The sequence below is a fragment of the Coloeus monedula genome, assembly GCF_965178545.1.
Source record: "Coloeus monedula genome assembly, chromosome: 4".
Taxonomy (NCBI): Eukaryota; Metazoa; Chordata; class Aves; order Passeriformes; family Corvidae; genus Coloeus; species Coloeus monedula.
Genome location: NC_138784.1, coordinates 1,625,817 through 1,648,710, shown reverse-complemented (window position 1 = coordinate 1,648,710; position 22,894 = coordinate 1,625,817). Strand labels below are relative to the sequence as shown.

At 49.3% G+C, this 22,894-nt stretch overlaps 1 protein-coding gene across 1 annotated transcript; it reads left to right on the top strand.

The window, feature by feature from the left end:
* Positions 1-239: 239 nt before the first annotated feature.
* Positions 240-22,894, top strand: LOC309572055 (sodium- and chloride-dependent GABA transporter 1-like; the record flags this gene model as incomplete). Its single annotated transcript, XM_082280049.1, has 14 exons — positions 240-480; positions 5,106-5,237; positions 5,911-6,011; positions 8,541-8,650; positions 9,026-9,158; positions 10,337-10,471; positions 12,251-12,354; positions 12,654-12,778; positions 13,470-13,582; positions 17,674-17,805; positions 18,521-18,623; positions 19,042-19,142; positions 19,912-20,079; positions 22,790-22,894. The coding sequence occupies 14 exons, from the start codon at positions 240-242 to the stop codon at positions 22,892-22,894; spliced, it is 1,803 nt and encodes a 600-aa protein (XP_082136175.1).

Below are 22,894 nucleotides of genomic sequence, written 5' to 3'. Positions count from 1 at the left end.
GAGCTCTTCCTACAGAGCCTTGGGATGAGAAGCAGGTAAGATGAGAGTTGAGGGATTTGTTACGTACTGGTAACAACCAAGTCTGACACATCACATTGACACAGGACACCTTCCTTCTCTCCTTTCTCACCAGGAGCTTTGCCCAGTGCTTCCCATCTTGTCTTCGCGTGGCCAGGGCAGAAACTGCCTTTCCTGTTCCTCCAGCCCCTCAGCAAGAGTGGACATACATCTGAGTCGCCATGGGCAAGATGGACAACACCTCCGTGGAGCTGAATTCTCCCTCTGAGGTAAAGCAGGCAGCCCTGGAGGAGCCGGAGCCTATCAGCCCTGAGGTTGTGAGCACCAAGAAGAAGAAGAAGGAGATCCCAGACAGAGGTTCCTGGAAGGGGAAATTTGACTTCTTGCTGTCCTGTGTGGGCTATGCTATCGGTCTGGGCAACGTCTGGCGCTTCCCTTATCTCTGCGGCAAGAATGGAGGAGGTGAGAGAAATGCACAGTGAGCAGCCTTGTTCCTGAGCAGGTTTTGGTTTGGTGTGGGTCTGGGCAAATGGGTGGTCCTCCAGCTGAGAGCTCTCCCACATGATGGGAATTATTAAGTTGTCTGGAGACAAGTTTCTATGACCTGTGGGCTTTACTAGCAAGTGCAGGCTGGGAAGAAGTAGTCCACAGAAATAAAACAATCAGTTTGAGTTCTGTCACACTTCTGCTGTCCAAATTTGCAGGGCTACAAAAAAAAAAAAAAATCATGTGGGACCTCATTTATTTACAGGGAGGGCTATGCACAAATAGACACCCAGCTGGATTCTGGGGCACCTCCAGAGAAACCAGTTTGCATCTGTTGAAGGTGGGGTTCTCCTCAGTCCAGTGTACTCTCAAGGGAATTCTCCCTGCTCAGCTACACAATTTCTGCACATCTTGGATCAAGTCAGAAAACACACTTCTGTGCCTCAACTCCCCTCTAAAATGGTGCTATTTCTTCAGCCTTGTCAGGGACATGCTTTTGTGGAGGGGAGTATGGGCTGGTGTCAGTAAAGCAGAGGCTTTTTCTTCTCACTCCATGCCCAGCTCTCCCATTGCTTGTGCCTGTTACTAAAACTTCCTTCCTTCTCCCCTCTGAAGAGCTGCTCACTTCCCTGAACCCTTTTACAGACTTCCCACACAGGTCCAAACCCCTTTTCCTCACTTTCAAGGCTGTATATATAATTTTAGCTTTGCCTGCTAGTGTTCCCACACTGCTCTTTGCTTCCCTCTTAGCTCTTCCCAGCCTGGAGCCCCCGTCCCAAGTGCCATATTCATTCATGCTGCTCTGAGGGTCTCTTCTCAAGTTTCTTCTCCATGTCTTTTTTATTTTCCTTTTGCCTTTGGCTCTCATGACGCCTCATATCACTAGCCCACTTCTGCTGTCTGTGTCACAGGTGGTGTAAGATGCTTTTCTCCTCCAACCCTGGAAAAGAGGAGAAGGGTCTTGCTCCCTGAAGAACTGTCCATTTAACTTCATGGCATTTAAGGGTATCTAGGCCCCTTCTCTGAAGCATGTGGAATGAGTCCGAGCAGGAGACCAGAAAGTTAGCAAATTTGACAAGATTTCTAACTGAATTTGTTGTTTTCATAGAATTGTAGAATCATAGGATGGTCTGGGTTGGAAGGGACCTTAAAGATCATCCTGTTCCAAACCCACTGCCAAGGGCAGGGACACCTTTCGCTAAACTAGGTTGCTCAAAGCCACATCCAACCCGGCCTTGAACGCTTTCAGGGATGGGGCATCCACAGCTTCTTTGGGTTTTGTGGAAAGGTGGAGATGTGCAGTCGAGTGAGGTTTATGGGATCATCCAGGCCTGCCCCGAGAGCCTGTGCCGCCAATGCCAGAGCCACAGTGCAGGTTTGTCGTCTTTGTCTAGCCCCATTCTGACTGCTAGCTCTCCCCATGGAACATTTCCCCCACGGCTAGGTCCCAGCACTGCTTGTTAGCCAGCATCTGCCCCGTGGTTGCTGCGTCATCTCAAGTCTCACACCGGCTCTGTGCTGCCCGTGACTGTCTCCTCACACATAAAGGTGGAGATGACAATGCCTATAATTAGATGAGGGGTGTTGTGAAGCTAAAATCGATCCTACATACAAAGTCAGCCGAGAACCTAGGAGAGAGGGTACTGTAGAGGTGTGGAGCACTATTATTAGCATTAGCAATGGCACACGGGGTGATCTCTGCCCTGGCAGCCGCGGGCACGCAGAGGGAGCAGCCGGCTGTAAGCAGAAACGCCAGGCAGGTGAGATGCGGGAATCGGTGCCTGCCTGCTCCCAGACCCCCTGCCTCCCGTGCCGCTTCGTGCCGTTCGCGGCAGCCTGGATGGCTCCTTCCCGTGGCCCTGCCGGCGGCGGCTCCCGCAGCCCGCGGTGCTGAGCGGCGGCCCCGCGGCCGGCCCGGGCGGCAGCGCTGACGCGCGGCGGCGTCAGCGGCAGCCGGAGCGCACGGCAGCGCCTTCGCAGCCGGCCGGGCACCGCCTCGGCTCTGCCCCGACGGAGGCGCCTCCGGAGCGCAGCAGACTGTGGGCGGGACTCTAATTTTAGCGTCCTGCATGTACGCTGCTCGACGCGCGGTCGTGTGGGCTGCTTCCATTACGCACAGGCAAATTGAACTGAATGGAAATATCGTCGTCTCACTTGCCGCTGTCACACTGCATCGGCTCACGGCTGGTTTGCTCGGCGCAGGGAGCCCAGGGCACGGCAGCTCAGCGCTCGGCCCATCCGCTGCGGGGGGCAGGCTTCACCCAAAGTGATGCCTGGGCTCCCTGATGGCTCTGCACGCAGCTGGATGTGCCCAGCTGTGCCCATGGCTCCAGCTTCTACACCAACCTCTAACCTCATAAAGTCCCTCTGTATTTTACCGGGCTCCAAATTCACTCTAAATGCGGCTCAGTACGTGCTAAAAATTGCCTGTGAGATCCTAAGCTTGAAGAAGTTGAGAGAAAAACAATTCTTTAAATAAGCATCCTGCACTCCCCCTTTGTGCACTGAGACTCAAAGCAACAGTGTGTAATGCTTGTAATGCTCAATTTTTGATTCGTGGGCAGTGTTCCCTGTTTTAAGGATTAATTGTTATTCTCTGCTGTATGACATTAGGAGCAGGCACATTTGGGGCTGCACAGTGAGTGCCAGGCGCTGCTGATCTTTCCTTGCCTCCAAGGGTCAGTGCTCTGAGCAAGACCAGCATCATCACCCTTGACACCCATGGATCTGGAGACAAGCTGGGACTTTCACAAGGTCACACACAACCATATTTTGCACAGGCCTGCAGAACGGATTTTCCATCTGGCTGTACAGGACCCAGGGATATTATCCATGCCTGCTTGGGGACCTGGCCCTCCAGAGTGACAGTGTCATTGCCAATAGCCCTCAGCTCAAGGAGATGGTCTGGTTTGTAGATTTTCCACTATTCTCGAGCATCTTTGTCAAGCTAGGATAAAGGACTTGTGCCCAAAAGTTTAATTGGTGGGTTTTTTCCCCAACAGTCTATTAAGACCTTTACCTACAAACCTTCCTGACCTGCTGTAGATGAGAAATGCAGGATCATCAGGGCTGCAGCCAAAGTTCATTAACTGCTTGCAAGGAAGGCACTTGCTCTGCCGCAAAGCTCAGCCTCCAAACTCCACAGCAGCAGGGTGGCAGCTGCTGTGTCCTCGGAGCAGATGCTGGCTTCCCGCAGGGCTCCCAGGGGGCTGGACCCTGCAGGCTGTGGTGTCTAGCGAGCACACAGAGGAGGATGCTGAGCAGGCACAGGGATGCCCAAAGCTGTTCTCTCCTCTGCGCCAGGCTGCTGGTGAAGCCAAGAGCCTGCGCTTCCACGCCAGCTTGTGATTCAGGCTCATGGTCACCGAACTGCTGGCACGGAGAGTGTTTTCTCCCCACCACCCACTGCCAGCTCCTCTTGCATGCTGCCTCCCATGGACTCCCATGCCGGGTGCTGGCACCTGCCTCTCCCAGCTGGGTTCAGCTCCCTGCTTGGCAGGCACATGTCCCCAGCTGGATGTCCCCTGAGCCAGCATCCCTGGCTGTGCCTGGCTGCTTCCCTGCCCTCGAAGAGCAGCTGCTGGAGCCTGGCTCTGCTGGGTGCAAGCTGGGCCACAGCTCTCCAGAGTGGCTTTGCTTGCTGGCTCTCATGTTTGCTTCCCATGAGTATCTGGAGAAGACTCAGACTGACAGCTCAGCCCTATGGCTAAAGCAGGAATCAGTGCTGTCCTGAACATGGCCAGCTGCTTCTGGGCAAACTGAGGGTCCTCCCTCTGCCCCCAGCCAGCATCTTCTGCAAAAGTTTGTCCTCCACAGAAATTGTGGCATGCATAAGAAAGATAAAAATGAGCTTTGTCCCAGGTCCTAGAAGTCAGGATGACCTGAACTTGTACAGCCTTCCAATCACACGGCAAGGCTCTCCTATTCTAATTGCTCTTCTAAAAACTGGGTGCCAGTAATATCTCTAGTGAATGGGTGTTCTACCTCCTTTCTAGTGATGAGATGATTTCCATAGGGCCATGAAGAAGAATAATATTTTCACTAGGAATTCTAAGGGTAAAACCTAAAACACAGATGGGGGGGGGGGGGGGGGGGAGTATATAGCACTGTTACTAGAGCCAATACAGTCTTGGTCACAGTTTTCTTAAAAGACTGAATTAGCTATAAACAAAGAAGGCAGTGGCCAATGCCAGATATTCCTGTGCACTGTTCCCTCAAGAAGAAGAAGAATTGAAAGCGTCTGCAGGTAAGACAGAAAGCATCAACAAATTACCAATGTCAGTGTCCAAGCTTTTGGGTTTGTTGTCAGATTGGGTTTAGCACTATCTAAACAGTTAACAACAAAGTGAGCCTGGCATTGCACAGCTAGTGAGGTTAATGTCTGTGTATACATGGTACATATATACCCACAGTGATAAGGGGAAAGCAGTGGTGACCTCAGTGGGAGACTCACTGAACACACCAACTCCAGCTGCAAACTGTCCCCTCTGGGAGAGGCTGCTCCTCATCACACAGGTGCTGCAGAGCAAGAAAATGCACCTGGAGGCATTTCCTTCTTGATCAAAGTGGAAACTGCCTGATAACATTGCTCCTTCTTTCAGGGGCCTTCCTTATCCCTTATTTCCTGACGCTGGTGTTTGCTGGGATTCCTCTCTTCCTGCTGGAAACTGCTCTGGGCCAGTATACCTCTGTTGGTGGACTGGGAGTCTGGAGATTAGCACCCATGTTCAAAGGTACTGTGCTGTGTGTTTGGGACAGCAATGGCACGTAACTACACACAAAACCCCATTGATGGTTTGAGGGCAAATCAGCGAATCCCCAGGGACTGGGATGGGGTGGCAGGTGAGGGGAGGGGTTTTCCGCTCTGTCTTTATCAAGCTGTCCTTGACCTCTATGTCTGCAGTCGCTGTGCTCCGTTCAAGCAGCTTTGTGTGGTGAGAAGGGACTTTATGAGCAGTATGGACTGTGATGGAGGGGCTATGGTTGCAGGAGACCCTTTGTTTTCCCAAACCTCCCTACGTATGCTTGTTTTAATTGCATGGGAATGCAACCTGTTGCCATGTTTGGAGTAACTGTTTTCTAGAAGCCAGTGGTAATTTAGAAATGCCTTGGATGTGGGAAAGTGGATTCTGCCAGGGAAGTGACAAGATGTTGTTCTTATGGAGCTCTGTCCATAAAGTACTGGTAGCACACTGAAAGGTAGCACTGTTCCCCCAGTGGAAATGGGTGGGTGAGACACCTGAGGGCATGAGCCTCCCTTGCTGACCAGCTCACAGTGCAATTCTAGCACACTCTGATGAGCCAATTCCCTTTCTCTGGTTTTCAAAAGAAACTTGCTGTGGTGCCCATGAGCTCCCTTGGGTACTGGAGACCTGGGCTGATGCTGCTCTCTACCTTCATTTGCAGGCGTGGGACTGGCAGCTATGGTTCTGTCCTTCTGGCTGAACATCTACTACATTGTCATCATTGCCTGGGCTCTCTACTATCTCTTCAACTCTTTCACTGCGGTGAGTCGTGGGCATGTCTGCAGCATGGTCCTGGCTGTGGTCTGGGTCCTCACTCCTTTATGGGCAGTGATTTGTTTATGCCCCAAAGCAGGCACTGGCTGCTTGCCATTTGTGTAAAGAGCCCTTGTCAGCATCCTGCTGAACCCTTCCTCAAGAGGTTCATCAGCCCTGGAGGCAGTTTTGTAGTGCTGACAGGTAGTGATGTTTGCCCTCTGGAGGGGATGGTCCCAGCCCCTCTATGGGAACTGTTCCCTGCTCTCATCAGTCTTTAAAACTCACCCTGTGTTTCTGTTTTATTTCTAGGGCTGCTCAAATCTGAGCTGCATATTTCCAGAACTGTTTTTGTCAGGTTTTGTCACATCATGGTCTTATTTCTCAGGACTTACTCCTTATCTTAATTAGTTCTTATTCACTCCTCTCTTGATAAATGATACCCAAGGGATTTTTTTTCTGCTGGGAAAATGATTCAGAAAGTATCTAGACATCTGCTTGTGACTGTCTCTTAGTGTGTGCTTTGGTGTTATGGTTTGTAGTGGGTTCCTCTTCCACAGCAGGGTCTTCTACCATACAAGGTTAGAATCACACCCTATATTAATTTCTTGGTACCTGAATTATTTATTTCAGCCCAGAAACTGGTAAGAGTTTCCTTAACGTAACTCTCTGAGCAATCTGCAGCCTCAAAGACATCAACCCTGTGGTTCAAATGGGATCTTTTTGAATGTCATTTAGATATAACCCTGAAATGCTAGAGTGGACACTGTACATCCAGTTTTACTTTTTGTTTCAGCAAAAATTTCCACTATCTATCAAGACTTTTTCTGAGTTTCTGTTTGGCATTCCCAACTGTGCTTCTACCACCAATACTACCTATTATTGTAGACTCCTGGATCTAGATCAAAATTATTGGCTGTGGGTGATTAGATGCACTCTCAGGCGCATCCCAAATAAACAGTGGTCTTCCCCAAAGGTACCCATCCCAACTACAGCCTGGGCAGGAGGAGGCTTTGGTACATTCAGGTGTCACAGACCCGGCTGGTGACAGTGCTTGTATGTACATAGGCAGATCCAGGTGTTTGGCTGAAGACCTTTTCTTTTGCCAGAGATAATTCCAAACTCCCAAAAGGACCCAAGGCGCAAATGAAAAAGCTAGGCTGATGTCTGTCCTATGTCCCTCCTAAATTTGACTAAGAGTATTTTGAACTATAATAGGAGCCCAGCCTGCCTTCTGCAGTTTCTGTCCTCTGAAATTCAGAGGAAATGGAGCAGCAACAAACTGCCCCCAGCCTGCCCCTCCTTGTGGGAGCTTCGCAGCGTCTCTAATGTGCAAACATTGAAGAGATGCTGTGCTGTGCTGCCCGAGCCATTGCCTTTGCTTCAATGCAGTTAGCAAGTCCTCAGCGAAATCACCGGGTAGGTGCAGTGGCCTGGGTGGCCACTGGAATGTCAGCCCCGCCCCTCCAATAGCCACCGTTCTGCCAGGATACCACGTTTGAAGGTATCATCTGCTGGAGTGAATTGATTTAGACGGAGCAGTAAGGGCAGCACTTAAGGGCACTGATGCCACAAGGCACTTAAAACACAGATAGTATTTTGGAAGAGGTCTGTGTTCGTGGATGAATAGGGATGGATACAAACATCTTAAAGCTTTGTTGAGCTGGAGCCTCAGGTCTTATCTGCAGAGGGAAATCACCCAGAATAGCTGCTCTGCATTTATCTATATGCACTGTGCTTGGGAAAAGAGATAGCTGCGCAGGGAGACATATCCAAGCTGCTTTCCTTGGGCTGGCTCAGCCATGGCCCTACGTGGCCCGGGTGACTTGCCCTGCACGCTCACACGGCCCCTGACACTGCTGCTTCACTGCCTGCAGTGCCAGAGCTGATTGCACTAAGTCTGTAGCATTGTGCTGCCATCACACTGCTACCCATAGTGTAAACATCTCCCAGGAATCCCTTTGTGCTGCTTATAATCAGGGCAGTGGACAGCATGAAACAGCTACTGAGCTTTAAATTTACTCCTGTGCTTGTGTTATAACAGTCTGTTTGTGTACCCATTGCCTCCATTCTCAGGGCTGTGTCGCTTTTTAAGCATTGAAGTTGATGTAAATGAAACATAAGAAACAAATCACTGTTTATTCTTTGTGTAGTAGATTCCAACCACTTGTTGACTGAAGCTAGCAAAAAGCTGTATTGGTTATAAACACAATATCCCTTGATATTATTTTAATTTGTAGCTAGTAATTACCAACAGTTAATTGGAAGTGGCTTTTTATCTGGGGAGTTGCTAACATTTTATTGGACCTACAACATTGCCCTAATAACATAATGATATTTTTTTCCTGGAAAATTCTTGTCCAATTTATCGTATCTTGGAAAATTGTTCCATGCTTTTGGCTACAAGGGCATGCCCATCCAGTGGAGCTGCCCATTCTCTTTGCAAAAAGAATTATGGGGTTTCAGTTTAAAACAAGCCAGATTTGAGCTGGGAGATCTCACATGAATGATAACCCCACTGTCCTTGTGCCGGTGCAGGACCTGCCGTGGCAGAACTGCGGGAACGCCTGGAACACCGACCACTGCTTCTCCAACTACTCCCTGAACGACACCACCAACCTCACCAGCGCTGTCACCGAGTTCTGGGAGTACGTCCCCAGCCTGCCCACACCAGGTTTCTCCCCTCGCCGCGGTCACCGTGCCTGCCCACCAGGGCTGCGGCTGTGCCTGTTGGCGCTGTCCCTTGGGCAGCTTTGGCTGGAGGGCATTACAGCCAGCCACTGGCCGTGGTGGCCGTGGGGTGCGCGGTGCAGATGCAGGTCAGGTGGATGGACAGGCAAACAGCCTCTCCACCTCTCTTCTCCTCCCTTCATCCCATCACCATGAACCTCAGTTCCCTCTAGGCTTTTGCGGGTTCTCACGCTTGTCTGCACCTGGTCCTTCACCCTCCACCTCTGGGAGCTCCAAATCCTTCTGCCCTTGATTGCTGGATTTCCTCCTAACACAGTGTCTCCCACCCTTAGGAGAAACATGCACCAGATGTCCGGGGGCCTGGGGGAGCCTGGCACCATCCGCTGGCCCCTGGCTGGCACACTGGCCCTGGCCTGGCTGCTGGTCTACTTTTCCATCTGGAAGGGTGTGGAGTGGACGGGCAAGGTACAGTGTGAGGGATGGGCTTTTTGGTGCTGCCTCTCATTGCTGCATTGTCAAAATATCCTCCAGACTCAATTTTATTTGTGTCTGTAACTGAGATTATGGTGTTTAGAGGCAAAATCACAGTAGATACTATTAAATTCCTGACATTTACTTTTCACAGCTGTAAAAACTGTTACCATGTTTATGGTAATTTTCATTCTAAGTGCAGAGAATAGCTCTTCCCTGTAAGGTCTTAGGTCTGAGCACACACTCTTTTTGAGAAGAGGCATTGTCAGAAATTGCCTGTATTTCCCACCTTGGGACAGCCCTTTGAGAGAGCGAAGCTTCTTGTGGTCTCCCCCTTTTGACAATCACAGTCTCTTAAACTGCCTCTGGTGGAAAAAATCTCACCATCTCCTTTGAAAATTTCCCTGCTGCCCTTTTGATATTGGTGGGAGACCTTCAGACGAGAAGCCCGTTGTTATTCCCTGTGCAGCACTCCAGGCTAGCACAGCAGAAAGGTAATTGCTTCATTTAGTGAAACAGCGATGCTGAGATGCTGGGATGTGTTATTTAGAGCACAGCATGGTGCAGTGGGACACTATTATGAAAGGAATAATCTAGAGGAGAGATCAGAAAGAAGCACTTCAGGGGTAGGTAACCTAAGCTGTTAACTTCCCCAGTGGCTCTCAAACAGGCTTTAGCTACACAGCCACAGCAAAGCCCTGGTGATTACTGGTGTGGGCCCTGTGATGAGGGATGGCACGTACCTGTGAGATCCTGAAACAGTGCTGAAAGGAAAGCAGTGGAATCGTCTTGGTTGATGCATTGGTCTAGAGAAACACCAGCTTTAGCTCTGCAAAATAAGGATGTTATGACTTAAGGGGATTACTTCTGTGCACTAAAATTATCCCTGTGCAATTCCCTTGTCTTTGGGCATTTCATCCAGACTTTAGCATGCTACTTTTGTGATTAGTGTGCCCTTGTGTATCATTGGCAGGGAGAAACCTCAAACAGCCAGAAATGTTACTAGCATGGGAATGAGAGACAGCAAATGCAAGGAAATGCTGCTGAAAGTGGGTGTGCTTGGGAGCCTTCTCCCCTCACAGGAGGACACACCAGATGCAACAATAGCATGGGCAGGAAAGCTCCTGGGCACTGGTGGGCTGATGGCTTCTTTCCCATGGGGTCTTTTTCAGGTGGTGTATTTCTCAGCCACCTACCCCTACTTCATGCTTTTCATCCTCTTGTTCCGGGGAGTCACCCTGCCAGGAGCCAAGGAGGGGATCCTCTTCTACCTCACGCCTGACTTCAGGAAGCTTTCTGACTCTGAGGTTTGTAGCCTAGTGAGGAAAGCTCTTATCTCCCAGCTCTGTCTGCATTAGGCTTCCCCAGGCACTTCCCATGAATGTTGTAAGTACTTAAAATAACGCTGGAATAACCCTGTTCAAGCAGTCATGACCCATGTCCCACAGGCTGAGACAAAGCTGAGGGACAGGTCCTTCATGGGTGGAAATCTGTGCAGCAGCCCTGTTGTACTCAAGCAGTGTTATCCACAGGGCAAGGGGAGTCAGAAGTCATCCTGACAGAGGGACCTCCCCTCTGGGCTGGGAATGGCTCATTTCACTGACTGTCCTAGGGCTGGTGGTTTGGCCTTGTTCTGGTGGTCCCAGAGAAAGGACGATGTGGTGGTGCTGGCATGGGGGCCTCAGAAGCAGCCCAAGACACAGCAGCACACACAGCAGCAGTTTTTGGAAGTGCTTAGATGATGAGTGGTGGCCAGTAAGATTGCCTTGGTCAGTGGAAGCCCAGAGGGGACCCCAGACCCCTGCAAAGGCAAAATTGTTTAGGAGTGTTCCAGTTTGGCCAAATTTAGAAATATATCCTCTGAGAGAAGGCACAACCACCCCTCCCCCACCAGATTCGGGAAAAAAATAAATTTTCCTCGAAGGAAAGTGAAGAAGATAAAACTATTTATTTACCAAACACACGGGAAAAGGAAAATAATGTTCAATGGTAAAATCTTTCACTGTGGAGGAAAAACCTGGGGAAGTGTCAGAGTCCTCCCTTTGGTCTCCTTGGAGCTGGGGCTTGGCCCAGGGCCAGGCCCTCTGTGCCCGGTGGAAAGTCCTCCCGATGTGCTCTGATGTTACAGCAATCAAGCAGTCCAGTAGAAAAGGGAGAAAATCCGGAATTCCAGAGAAGGAAAAGCAAAGTCCAACTCTCAGTCTCTCTCCAGAGAACAAGAAACTGAAAAAACTGGCCAAAAGCTGACTGGAAAGCAGCAAGCTGAGTGCTTCCTCACTCCCCTGCTGCAGCTGGGGGGGAAAAAAATCCTGCTATCTCTGTGTGACCTTGAACAAGCTGCAAACTGCTTTGAGAAAGTTTTGCTCAGTTTTTTCCTTTCCCCTCTCAGGCTCAGTTTAGAGGCATAGAAAGGCACAAAAATTAATTTCTGGGCATAGGCAGCGATATGGGATACACATCATAAGGTCACCCCAAGACAAGGAGTCACAAGACTCTTCCTTTTTCAGCAGCAATGCTCCTGTGACTCCAGAGTCACCAGTCACCAGCTTTCTAAGCTTTAAGACCTTAAGGCACTGGGCCAGCTTTTCAAGCTGCCTTCCTCTCCTCTGTAGTTTTAAACAGGATGCATGACCCTTCATCCATCCACCTCCATCCCACGGAGCAGCTTTGATTCACGCATTTTGGAGGGCTGAGGATATATGTCTGATGCTGGGCCAGGTTGCACTTTGATACACTGGACACATGGGAAGGATGCAGATCGCCTGCCTTCCAGTACATAAAGGGCCCTACAGGAAAGCTCTGGAGAGGGACTTTTGACAAGGATGTGCAGTGATAGGACAAGGGGAATGGCTTTAAACTGAGAGAGAATAGCTTCAGATTAGATATTAGTAAGAAACTCTTGACTCGGCCCTACTGACAGGGTTCCCTCAGGTCCTGGCCACCCCACTGGGCTGTGCATCCAAGGCCACAGCTCCACAGTCTGCACCCAGTCCCCTTGCTAGTCCTGCTCTGAGCTGCTGCAGGACATGCACCTGCAGCACGGAGTCCCCTTCTGCTGCACTCCTCTTCTGGCTCCTTGTCTACAGGTCTGGATGGACGCAGCCACTCAGATCTTCTTCTCCTACGGCCTGGGGCTGGGCTCCCTCATTGCTCTGGGGAGCTACAACACTTTCCACAACAACGTCTACAGGTCAGTTGTTTTCCCATCCTCCTGTGTGGCAGGGAGTGCTCATGGGTGAGGGATGGGGTTGTGGTGAATCTGCCTGATCTCAGCTGTCCCCTTGCTGGCAACATGCAGCCTAGGGGACAGACACACACTGTGATCTCTGTAGAGGTGCTCCCTGCCTGCAGGACACTTAGTATGTCACCTCTGCTACCTGTCCAAGGGACAGCACCAGCTCTCCACAGGGCTTGGTCTTTTGTTTGCCCCACCCTCTGCTCTTGGTAGGGACTTGCAGGTGGATTTTTCTCACTCTTTCTCTCTTCCAGAGACTCCATTATTGTCTGTTGTATAAACTCCACCACAAGCATATTCGCGGGATTTGTAATTTTCTCTATCATTGGCTTCATGTCACACATCACAAAGAAGTCGGTGTCAGAGCTGGCCTCCTCAGGTAGGCAGAAAGCCATGTTCAAATGCAACAGCAACCTGTAAGAACCATTTGTCAGTGAGCATGGGGTGCTCTTGGGTCTTTCCTGACTAGATGTGCCAAAGTTTTATTTTGCTGTGGTGAAATATTTAGGCCATTTACTGTCTGAAACCTTCCCATGGAGAATAGATGCTACCTATGTTTTTGGTAGATGTGACCAAAATTTGAAGTCCCTTTTTCATGCAAAAGCTTGAGATTGTGATCTCAAAATAATTTTTTAACCAAGATTGGGACTGTGTCTTTCTGCAGAAAGACATATTTTGAAATTGCTGTCTTCCCAGAGAAAGCTTTTATCTCAAGAAACAGCATTTTGTGATGGAAAAAAAAAGGGCACCAGGAAAGTTGTAATCAGCTCTGAATATCAGTTTATTTTTCTAGCAAAGTGCTCCAGCTCCATTTGGTTGCAATAATTTGATGACTTTCTTGCTTGCAGGACTTGTTTCTCCAGTCATTTCTGTCTCCCCATCCTGCCTCCATGCATCCCACTGGGTTGCTGTGTCACAGGCACAAAGGCTCAGGTGTTCCTAGCTCCTATACAAAAACCCCACAGTTCTTGGCTGTAATTGTTGTCTCTCTATTTAACCATGGCCCCTAGCCCAGACTTCCCATCAGATGCTTTGTAAACATGGGCTCATCCCTCTTTTCATTACTGCAGGTCCTGGACTGGCTTTCCTCGCCTACCCGCAGGTTGTCACACAGCTGCCCCTGTCCCCACTCTGGTCAATCCTCTTCTTCTCCATGCTGATGATGCTGGGTCTGGACAGTCAGGTGAGTCAGGTGACCCAGGGACAAAGTGAGGGAAGATACAAAAATGTCTTCAGGTACAAGGGTGGTGTCCCCTTCTGCACTTGGGACAGTGCTAGCAGAGCGTTTTTTCACTCTCTCATGGTGTGAGGGCTGTGCTTTCATGCAGCATTTTGGCATTGTTGTTGATGCCAACTGCAGCCCTGAGCAGAGCTGCAGCTCCCTGGCCTGGTCCATAGGTTAGCAGGGATAGGTCCTGGCAGAAGGAAGGAGTCATGCCTTGGAAGAGGCTGGTCCCTGGGTACCCTGATTGCTTTGCCATCAGGTAAGTTTTACAAGATACTTGAGGGGGAAGCAGTAAGATGTAGCAGTTAGATGTCTCCACCCTGCCCCCTCAGAGCCCTCACAAAACAAAACAAAAACCATTATCTCCGTGTTTTTACAAGTGGTGATACTTCTTTTTCCTGATAATTCCACATAAAAGTAGCTACCCAGTGAAGCAGTGAATTGCAGCGTGCCTTCCTTTTGAGTGCATCAAAATCAAAGGTTCCTGCAAAAGCCTGCACTTGGTCTGTCATATCCTCCCTTGTGCCCACATGCTCTTCTGCTGCAGCACAAACCTCCAGTACAAAATGGATGCTCTCTTGGATTACAGGTAGTGTTCATAAACCCAAGCCTATTTCACAATCACACCTGGTTTCCAGGAAAATCTAATCAACCAAATCTGGTTTTCAGTCATGTCACACTCTCATAAACAGATTATAAAGCTCATGACTGCATTACCACAGACATTATTTAGAAAAAAAAAAAAAAAAAAATTAAAAAAAATCAAATAATGCCTAAATGTTCTGAAAGAAGCTACATTTACAGAAAAAAAAAATTATCTCCATGGATTACTCACTCAGTGCTGGTAAATAGTCCGAGACATGACAACAAGCCCTGTAAGCACTCTGTGGAATTTATTTGCTGCATTTGCTTCTAAAATACCCCTTGAAATTCTCCACATCCCTTCTGACAGGCAGTCTGGGAGGGCAGGCAGTCTGTGGGGGGCTATCGTTGCCTGGAGGAAGAGGTTGGGGGGGAATGAAGCATCAAAAGGAAAACAAGCTTTTGAAAAGCACAGCTAAATACATGCAAAGAAGCTTTCTGTCTGCGTGCTGGAGCTCTGATTCATTCAAACACACCAGCAGCAGCATGGCAGCTTATGCATATAAAGCAACCAACAGCAGTGGCTGCAATTCCACGTGCATTCTGAAGCATTCCGTTAAAAAAAGTAATTGTTTTTCTACGTGCTGATTACACATCCTGCGTGGCATTTGCAGATAGGGAGCGGGTATTTTTCATTTGGGTCAGCAGCCCAGTTCTGACAGACACCTCCCTCCTGTGCCCTCAACTCGCGTGCCTTGGTGCTCCCTCTGCTCTGATCCGGCCGGGCTGCAGCTCTCTCCCGTCTGGACCCTCTTTCGTAATATGCTGATGCTTCCTTTTAACCTACCAGTTTCCAGGTCAGGCATTTATTCCCCAGGGGAGCTGGCAAGTCTTGTGACTGTCAGCCTGTGTCTGCCCCATATGAGGCCACCTCACACGGGTTGGTCATGAGGCTTTCCAGCTGCCAGCAGTGAGACCACTCTCATGGATCTCGGCTGCACATCTGGCAGCTGTGGTCAAACTACCCACGGGTCCGTGCATCCCAGCAGGGAGCTCTGTGTGGCTGAGGAGGGAATAGCAAGCCCTTGACATTGGGAGAGGGTGGGAGAGAGACTCTCCTTCAGACAGAGCTCCTGACTATATTGACTCCCAAGCCCAGATTACTGGACCCAGCAGCTTGTGTAATAATTAAGTCCCTGAACAGGAAAAAGAGCAAAAGAGAGAAGTTAATGGAAATAAAATGCTTAGGAAAGAAATAAGATCGTGGGGTGATGCATGAGGAAGAGAAGAATATGTACTAAAAATTGTGGCTGGAGAGAGTTGGTGGGAAAAGCAGAATTTTTTGGAAAGCAGACTGAAGAGGCAAGAACAGGAGGCCCCAGTGCTCAGCTCCTCACCACTCTGAAAGCAGAATGCTTTCATTCAGGTGCCTACATATCTTGTCCAAGCAGCCAAGGTTTGGTCTGTAGGCTGGGAAAAGTGAACCTCAGGCCAGGCAGCTGCAGTCCTTTGGGCTGGAAAGCTGAGCCTCCTCCAGGATGCATCCCCTATGAAGTCTGAGGCTGTCATGAGGCAATTTCCAGTAAATTGCCTGTTCTATGGCTAGAAAAAGCAATGTACAACCATTTGCTTCTCCACCTCATCCATTACACAGGAGCTTAATTTTCATAGGAGACAAAGAGAATTCAACTCACTTTGTAGCCCTGTTCCTCATCACCCATCTCCCTGTCTTTCCTTCTGTGCATTCCCTGACTTTGATCCTTCTTCCTGCACCAAAGGGCTGTCAGTTCTACTCCATCCCATTATCTACGGCACCGTTTTCTTTGCTCCTTCTCTGCTGGACTCCACCCTCTGCCCCTGACCACCCCTGTTTCCCTCCAAGCCCATTTCCCTTTGTGGTCTCAGATCCCCTGGCCCTGCAATGGCTCCAGCAGTGCCTAGCCGTGCATCCATGTGGAAGGAATGGCTTTTGACAGTGGTTTTTTAGTCATGCTATCTCTTCACACTCTGGTGCCGGCTCAGTCCTGACTCTTCCAGACAACAAGCCAGGTGGGATGGGGTGAAGAACTCATTGTCAGTGGCTATAAAGGCAGCTGAACCCATGCATGAATGGCAAAAGATGCTTTAATGGCACTCGTGTCCAACAAAAAAGCTTAGCTCATTAAAAATTCAGGTGGAAGCAGTTGAGCTTTGATGCTCTGGGAATACTGGCTTTCTGTGCGGGTGTAAAACCCTGGGCATGCATGTCTCCCTTTGCCTTGCTCCGGCCCACGTGGAAGCCAGTCCCGGCAGTCAGCAGTGTGCAAGCTCTTCCCCCATCCCTGCCCAGCTATAGGCTCAGGCTCTCCATTGTTCTTCCACACATCTTCCCAACCCTCTGCTGCTCTTTTTGGTCTGTATACCTTCACCTCCACTCCAGGGGCGTTTTTTATTCCCAGGGACAGGGAAGTCACTGGCATCAAAAAGTGATGAAACCACTTCAGTTTTCATTGCACTGTACATTTGCTCAGCGTGACCAGGGAAGCCAGTTTGCTGCCCTCATAAATTTCCAGGGTTGTAGCTAGAGGCATGATGTACTCTCTGAGAGAGGTATGTTACCTGTAGTCCCTGGGAGCGAGATAGAAAAGTAAATCTCACACTTTATCAAGAAATAGGAGGGAAGGATGCACTTCACATATATACAGTCCAACTGCCCTTGTGTCAGAAGGCAGAACTAGTAGGAAAACTGGAAGGCAACACTCATGGGGATTTTGTTATGTGTTATGTGCAGACAACATTATTATACTGTGCCTGGTACAGCGCTGCACAAACCATCCAGGGGTTTCCATCTCTAGAAAAATGCTGCGCTATGAGGCTGGGCTTTTGGTGTGCTGCATGCATTTAATGTTGTGTGCTTGAAAAAGTGAAATAAAGCCAAGGACTGGGTAGTCAGATGTTATTCACATGCACATGAGACTGGGTAATGCAGGTCCTTACTGAGTGTTTTAGATCATTGAACAGCACAAGTGCTGCTGCCACGGGCGGAGAAGAGCAAGAAGGGAAGAGCGATCAAGGTCCGGCACATGTCCCAGCAGCAGCCAGACACACAACTGTGACGCAGGCCCTGGCACGTGGGGAGCAGGGCGGTGATGGGGAGGCCCTAGAGAGTTTGGGGGAAGAAAGTGGTGGCTTTTCATGAGAAGCAAAAGGCAGAGATTTATCTCAGCTATTTTTAAGTATTTAACTTCAGTGATTTTAGCTCCATCTATATTCAGTGGGGAGAGAGATGAATTTTCAGAAGATGGTTCAGACCAACTTTGTGCAGAGATGCCTCTTTCTTTTCTAGAGTCTGCAGAGAGTCCATAAATCACTAAGGTTCTCAGCACTGAAGTTAAATGTGTGTGGGGTTGATGTCAGGCTAAGATACTTTTATATCTATCTATCCATCCATCCATCCATCCATCCTTGGTGTATGCCTTCTCCCATAGTTCTGCACTGTGGAAGGGTTCATTACAGCCCTGCTGGATGAGTACCCTCGAGTTCTGAGAGCCAGGAAGAAGATCTTCATCGCAGTGGTCTGCTTCATCTCTTATCTCATTGGATTCTCCAACATCACGCAGGTACAGATGGCTATGCTTGCCCCTCCATTCCTGACACCTTTCTGGCCACCTTGGCATAGCACAACACCAAAGCTTTGGGAGAAGTGACAGCATTTCTGCTATTCTGGATAAAGGGGTTTGCTCATCACTGCTACATCTCAAGTGACTTAGGATGCCTCCATCCTATTGGTGACCTACAGGTCAGTCTGGCCTGGTGTTCCGCTATTTGCAATAAGGACTCAAGCCAACAGAGGCCAAATTTAGGGAATGCTTGCTGCAAAGAGTTAAGATAACACAAAAAAACCCAGTCTCTTGGGGGCTTTAACCTCTGGAGCTGAAGCTGAGGTTCACATGAGGGGAACTGAGGGCTGGGTGGTCTGAAGACCATTTGTGGAGCAGTGTGAGTTCATGAAGAGGCAAGGCAAAACTCCTGGGAGGGACAGAGCACACTAAACTGACTCCTTCTAAAGCAGAGGAATATAACAGATCCTAGTGAATTTCTTCTTTTCTCCTCACCCTCGGCTATGCTGGAACAGGCTGGGTAATTGTCTGCAAGAGCACATCAGTTTTGCTGCTGGGAACCAGACTCCAGTGGAAACATTGCAACAGTGGCTGTACTGTCCAAGGAGATTAACATTAAACCAACAGTCAGAGACAGTAGCAATCCAAGCTGCTGGCTGATATTGTCGATCATAATCTATAACTGAGCTCCTTGACCTTGTTTTTGTCTTTTAAGGGCGGCATTTATGTCTTCAAGCTGTTTGATTACTACTCAGCTAGTGGCATGTGTCTTCTCTTTCTTGTCTTCTTTGAGACCATCTCAATTTCTTGGTGTTATGGTAAGCACAAAACACCTCGTTCCTGTGTTTCCCCTATGGGCATAGTGAGTTACTTAAAAAGCCGAAGCCAGTCGCAACAATGACAATTTTGCAACTGAAAATAGCTTAGACTGATAACTTCAGGAAATCAGGAGTGGAAGGCTGTCCTCTCACTTCTGCAGGCCATCACAAAGACCTCTGCACAGACTGGCAGATACCCGGGGTCCTTCCCTCTGGGCCCTCAAGAGAACACCAGGAACATGGAAGCTGTTAGCATGAGTTTGTGTCCCAGTACCCCATCCCCTTCAGCTAATGCTTCTCATGTCACAGCATCGTCACCCTCTTGCTGTGCCTAGCCTGTGCTCTGCCATGAGAAGAGGGGAGGACCTCTCATGGTGCAGAGATGGGGTTTTTTTCCAGTGCTCATTTCTTCTTGTAGGTGTGAACAGGTTTTACAGGAACATTGAAGAAATGATTGGCTACAAGCCTTGCATCTGGTGGAAGATCTGCTGGGCCTTCTTCACACCTCTTGTCTGCCTGGTAAGACCCAAGGAATCCTATCTGCAGGAGGGGCTTTAGAAAGGCCTCTATATGGGCTTTAGGGAAACACTGTGCTCTCAACCCAGCACAGGTCTGGTGCAAGGGGGTCCTAGGCAGACTTGGGATGGATAAAGTGATACAGGAGCCTCTTTCACTCTGCCTGCTGGAAATCACCCGTAAAAAAGTTCTAGATGATTGCTTTTAATCTAAATGAGGCCATCAGTTTTTAATTCTTTTTTTTTTTTTCTGAGATGCCAGAAGATAAGCAAAATAATTTAATGTTTTAGAAAGCTGTTATTGGTTCTGGCTTTCAGCTACTCCAGCTTCAGCCTCTGACAGGCTTATGAGAACAAAACCTATCACCAAATGCAGGATAACTGACTTCAGAGCAATTTGGCCTTTGCAGGCTCCTGCCCTTTCAGCAGAAGCAGTGCAGGGAGTGGTGTGATAAGGCCAGTGACAGGAAGATGAAGACTTCTGAGACCAGCTGTGAGGATGCTGTTAACTTGCATAGGAGCTGCTGTGGGGGCGCTGCTTGTCTGAGTAGTCTAGTGAAGAAGGAAATCAGGGGTATTCCAATTCCAGCTTTTTACATAGGATAGGAAGAAATTATATGAAATTACCAGCTGGTGGGCTGAAAGAATCTAGACTAATGTAGAGCTGTTGGGTTCCTGTAAGGCTGTTGGGACCTAAGAGAATAATGAAGCAAAGAATGGCTGGACCCTGATTTTGCACACTCTCCCCTGCAATGGCTGGGGATCTTTTCCAGGGTGTGTTCTTCTTCAGTGTGGTGGAAATGACCCCTCTGACACTGGGAAAATACGTCTATCCTGCGTGGGGACAAGGCATCGGCTGGCTCATGGCCCTGTCCTCCATGGTTCTGATTCCAGGGTACATGCTCTACTCTTTCTTCACCTCAACAGGGACTCTCCGGCAGGTAGGAACAGCTTCACCATTCTGCTCTCTGCTCAGGACAAGTTCCTCCCTGAACTGAGCCTGGACCAAGCAGCCCTGTGCTGACAGAGCTGTCAGACTGCAGCAGGCTGATGCTGCAGGAGCTTTGTGCACCCTCTCCCCCAGGGAGGGCTCAGATCAGTCCCAGGGCACTGAACAGCCTCCAGTGACATGGGCTCGCTGGAGAGGACCTGCCAGCACAGCTGAGCAGGACACATCTGAACCCTGGAAGCTCTGCTGGGCTGTGGCTGGACATGCAGGTAGACCTTCAGGTGGTCTACCCCTATGTCTGTTGTTCCTCGTTGAGATTTGTGTGGTCACCACCACAAAAATGAAGCCCTCCTCCCCTGAATATCCCTTTGGTGTGGGGTACTGGCGCCATGGAAGAGTTTGGGAAGAAATCTTTGAGGTTTCTTGACCCAGAGAAATCCCAGCTCCTGACAGTCCCTGGCTATGAGCATGTTTGCTTGGCACTCCTCAGCAGGGAGATCAGTATCCTCCAGGCCTGAATCCTGAAATATCTCAGGCTAGGCCCTGCCAGCAGCAGAGACAAGCACAGGGGTGGTTTGTCATGCGCTTTTCAGTTCACTCAGTCACCGAGGGGTTAAGAAACAAGAAAGACCCACAATACCCACCACACTAGCCTTGTTTAAAACATTTTCTTTAGTAATTTGCGCAGGATTTTATGTAGCAGTGAATCATGAGCCTCTAGGTCACACCCTACTGTTCAGATTTTATTTACAGTGTTGACATTCAGTCTTGAGAGCACTGTGCCCCAAGTCCCTGGCTCGGTGCTGTCTGCCACAAGCTACAGGTGTAGGAAGTCACCCCAGGAGTGTTGATTTATGGCTTTCCCAGCCCAGCTGGAACAGCAACCAGATGCCATCTAAATCACATGAGCTTACTTTAGGGATGCCGTATTTTAACAAAGTTTGACTCAGAAAAGTTATGGCTGGAATTACTGGGCTGAGGTCAGCTTCGGGTTCTCTACCTTTGAGGTAAAGTTGCAGGTGGGTTTGCATTTTCTTCCTCCCAGCCTTCCATTTGGATGGGCTCTGATGTGGGAAGTTGGTGGATTTGGGGTCTCAGATCTGCTTTCAGTTTCTGGTTTCTCATCTGAAGCTGGGTTTAGGTACTTGTCCTTCCTGCGGGACTCAAGCCAGGGTGTTATGTCAAGCCACTTTGTTGATTTCAGGTTGAAGGCCAGGGCAATTCCAATAGTAGGCCCTTTCTCAGACATTTAAAAGATTCCTTATTCACTCATAATGTGAGTTGAAAAGGGGGAAGGGAAGCCTGAAAGCACAGATATGGGTTCAACTCTTTGCCTACTCTCAATCCTGTTCACTGGAAATGGAGAGAGCACATCATAGCATCTGGGGGAGCCCCGACTGCTCTGCAACCTCCCAGGAGTAGCTCGACTCCTCCTGACCAAGGGCTTGTGCTGAGTACATCCATAGTGCTTCCAGAGTGCTGTGTACTCCTGTGCAGCCCCAGGGGCATGGAGGGAAGCCCCATGAGTGTGTTTCCACCCATCCCCTCAGCATCTTGTGCAAACCATCAGTACCAGTAAACAGCATGAGTGGCTGATGTGCACCCTCCCTATCTGACTCTTCCTCTAACATTGCCCACAAACATCACGAGACCCAGACCCCTCTCAATCATTCATAGACCCAGAAGTGAGCAGCAGATGGCAGCAGGAAGAAAGTAGGCTAATCTGTGTGTGCCTGTGCTGGTAGCAGAGAGACAGAGAGAATTCTTGGCCTCTTATATGCACAGATCCTGGATTAATTTGTAATAGAGCTGGAGGGAAATTAGATGCCAATCCTGAATAAAGTGGTTTTGACAGACAGGAAAGATTACAAGTCATTTTGATCCTACTGAGCATGAATGCGAGAGAGGGAAAAAATACCATGAATGGCAGAAGCAGTTCAGTGAACATTTCAGGGACTTCACCCAGCAACAGCCACTTCAGTGGTGTTGGAGGGTAGGAGCTTGTTTCCCTTTACTGGAAAGAGGTTCTACCTGTCTTAGTGAGTCTGTTCAGGTCAGGCTTAATCCTCCTCTGCATTCTCTTCTGCAGTGCTCAGCATCAGTCCCTCCCTGACTGGCAAAAGTGGTTCATTCTTCTTCATCACTCTTGATGCCACACATTTCCCGTAATGATTTGCCCCTCCATATTTTCCTGGGTTCTTGCTTCACTTTACTTGACTCTGCAATTTTCTTTTGATCAGCTCAGGGTGACCGGAGTTGCTGCTGTGCACAGGTTTGTGCAGGCCGATGTTCTGATCTGCATCAAAGGCACAGACTGCAACCTTGTTAAGCTGCTGTAGTTACTTAGTAATGCTTTGTAATCAACCCTAATGGGAATATGAGTCTGCTCTGAAGCCTGTGGCATTGCAGCTCTCTCTTGTTCCTACTTGCCACTGGTCTCGTCTGGTAACAGTTTGCCTCTGTTATCAGGGTGCTCCCCATGTTTCAGGTAAAAGGAGGAGCTGCTGTGCTCTGTGCAGCATCAAAGCAAAGGTGACTTGCAGAAGCTTTCGGGGTACTGCCAAATGCTGGAGGAGTCGCTCCATGCACCATCCCCTCACCCTGTAACCAGGGTCAGCTCTGAGCCTTGGGCCAAGGGTCCCAGCCCTCAGCTGCTGCCCCCAGCCCTGGCTGACACACTCTCTCCTTTCGTTCCCGGGCAGCGTTTGCAGCAGATGACACAGCCCAGGCCAGAGGTGCACGCTCAGAACAACGGCCTCCAGCCAAAGACGTCCTTGAATGGGAGGATCTCGGATGCTGCCGTGTAG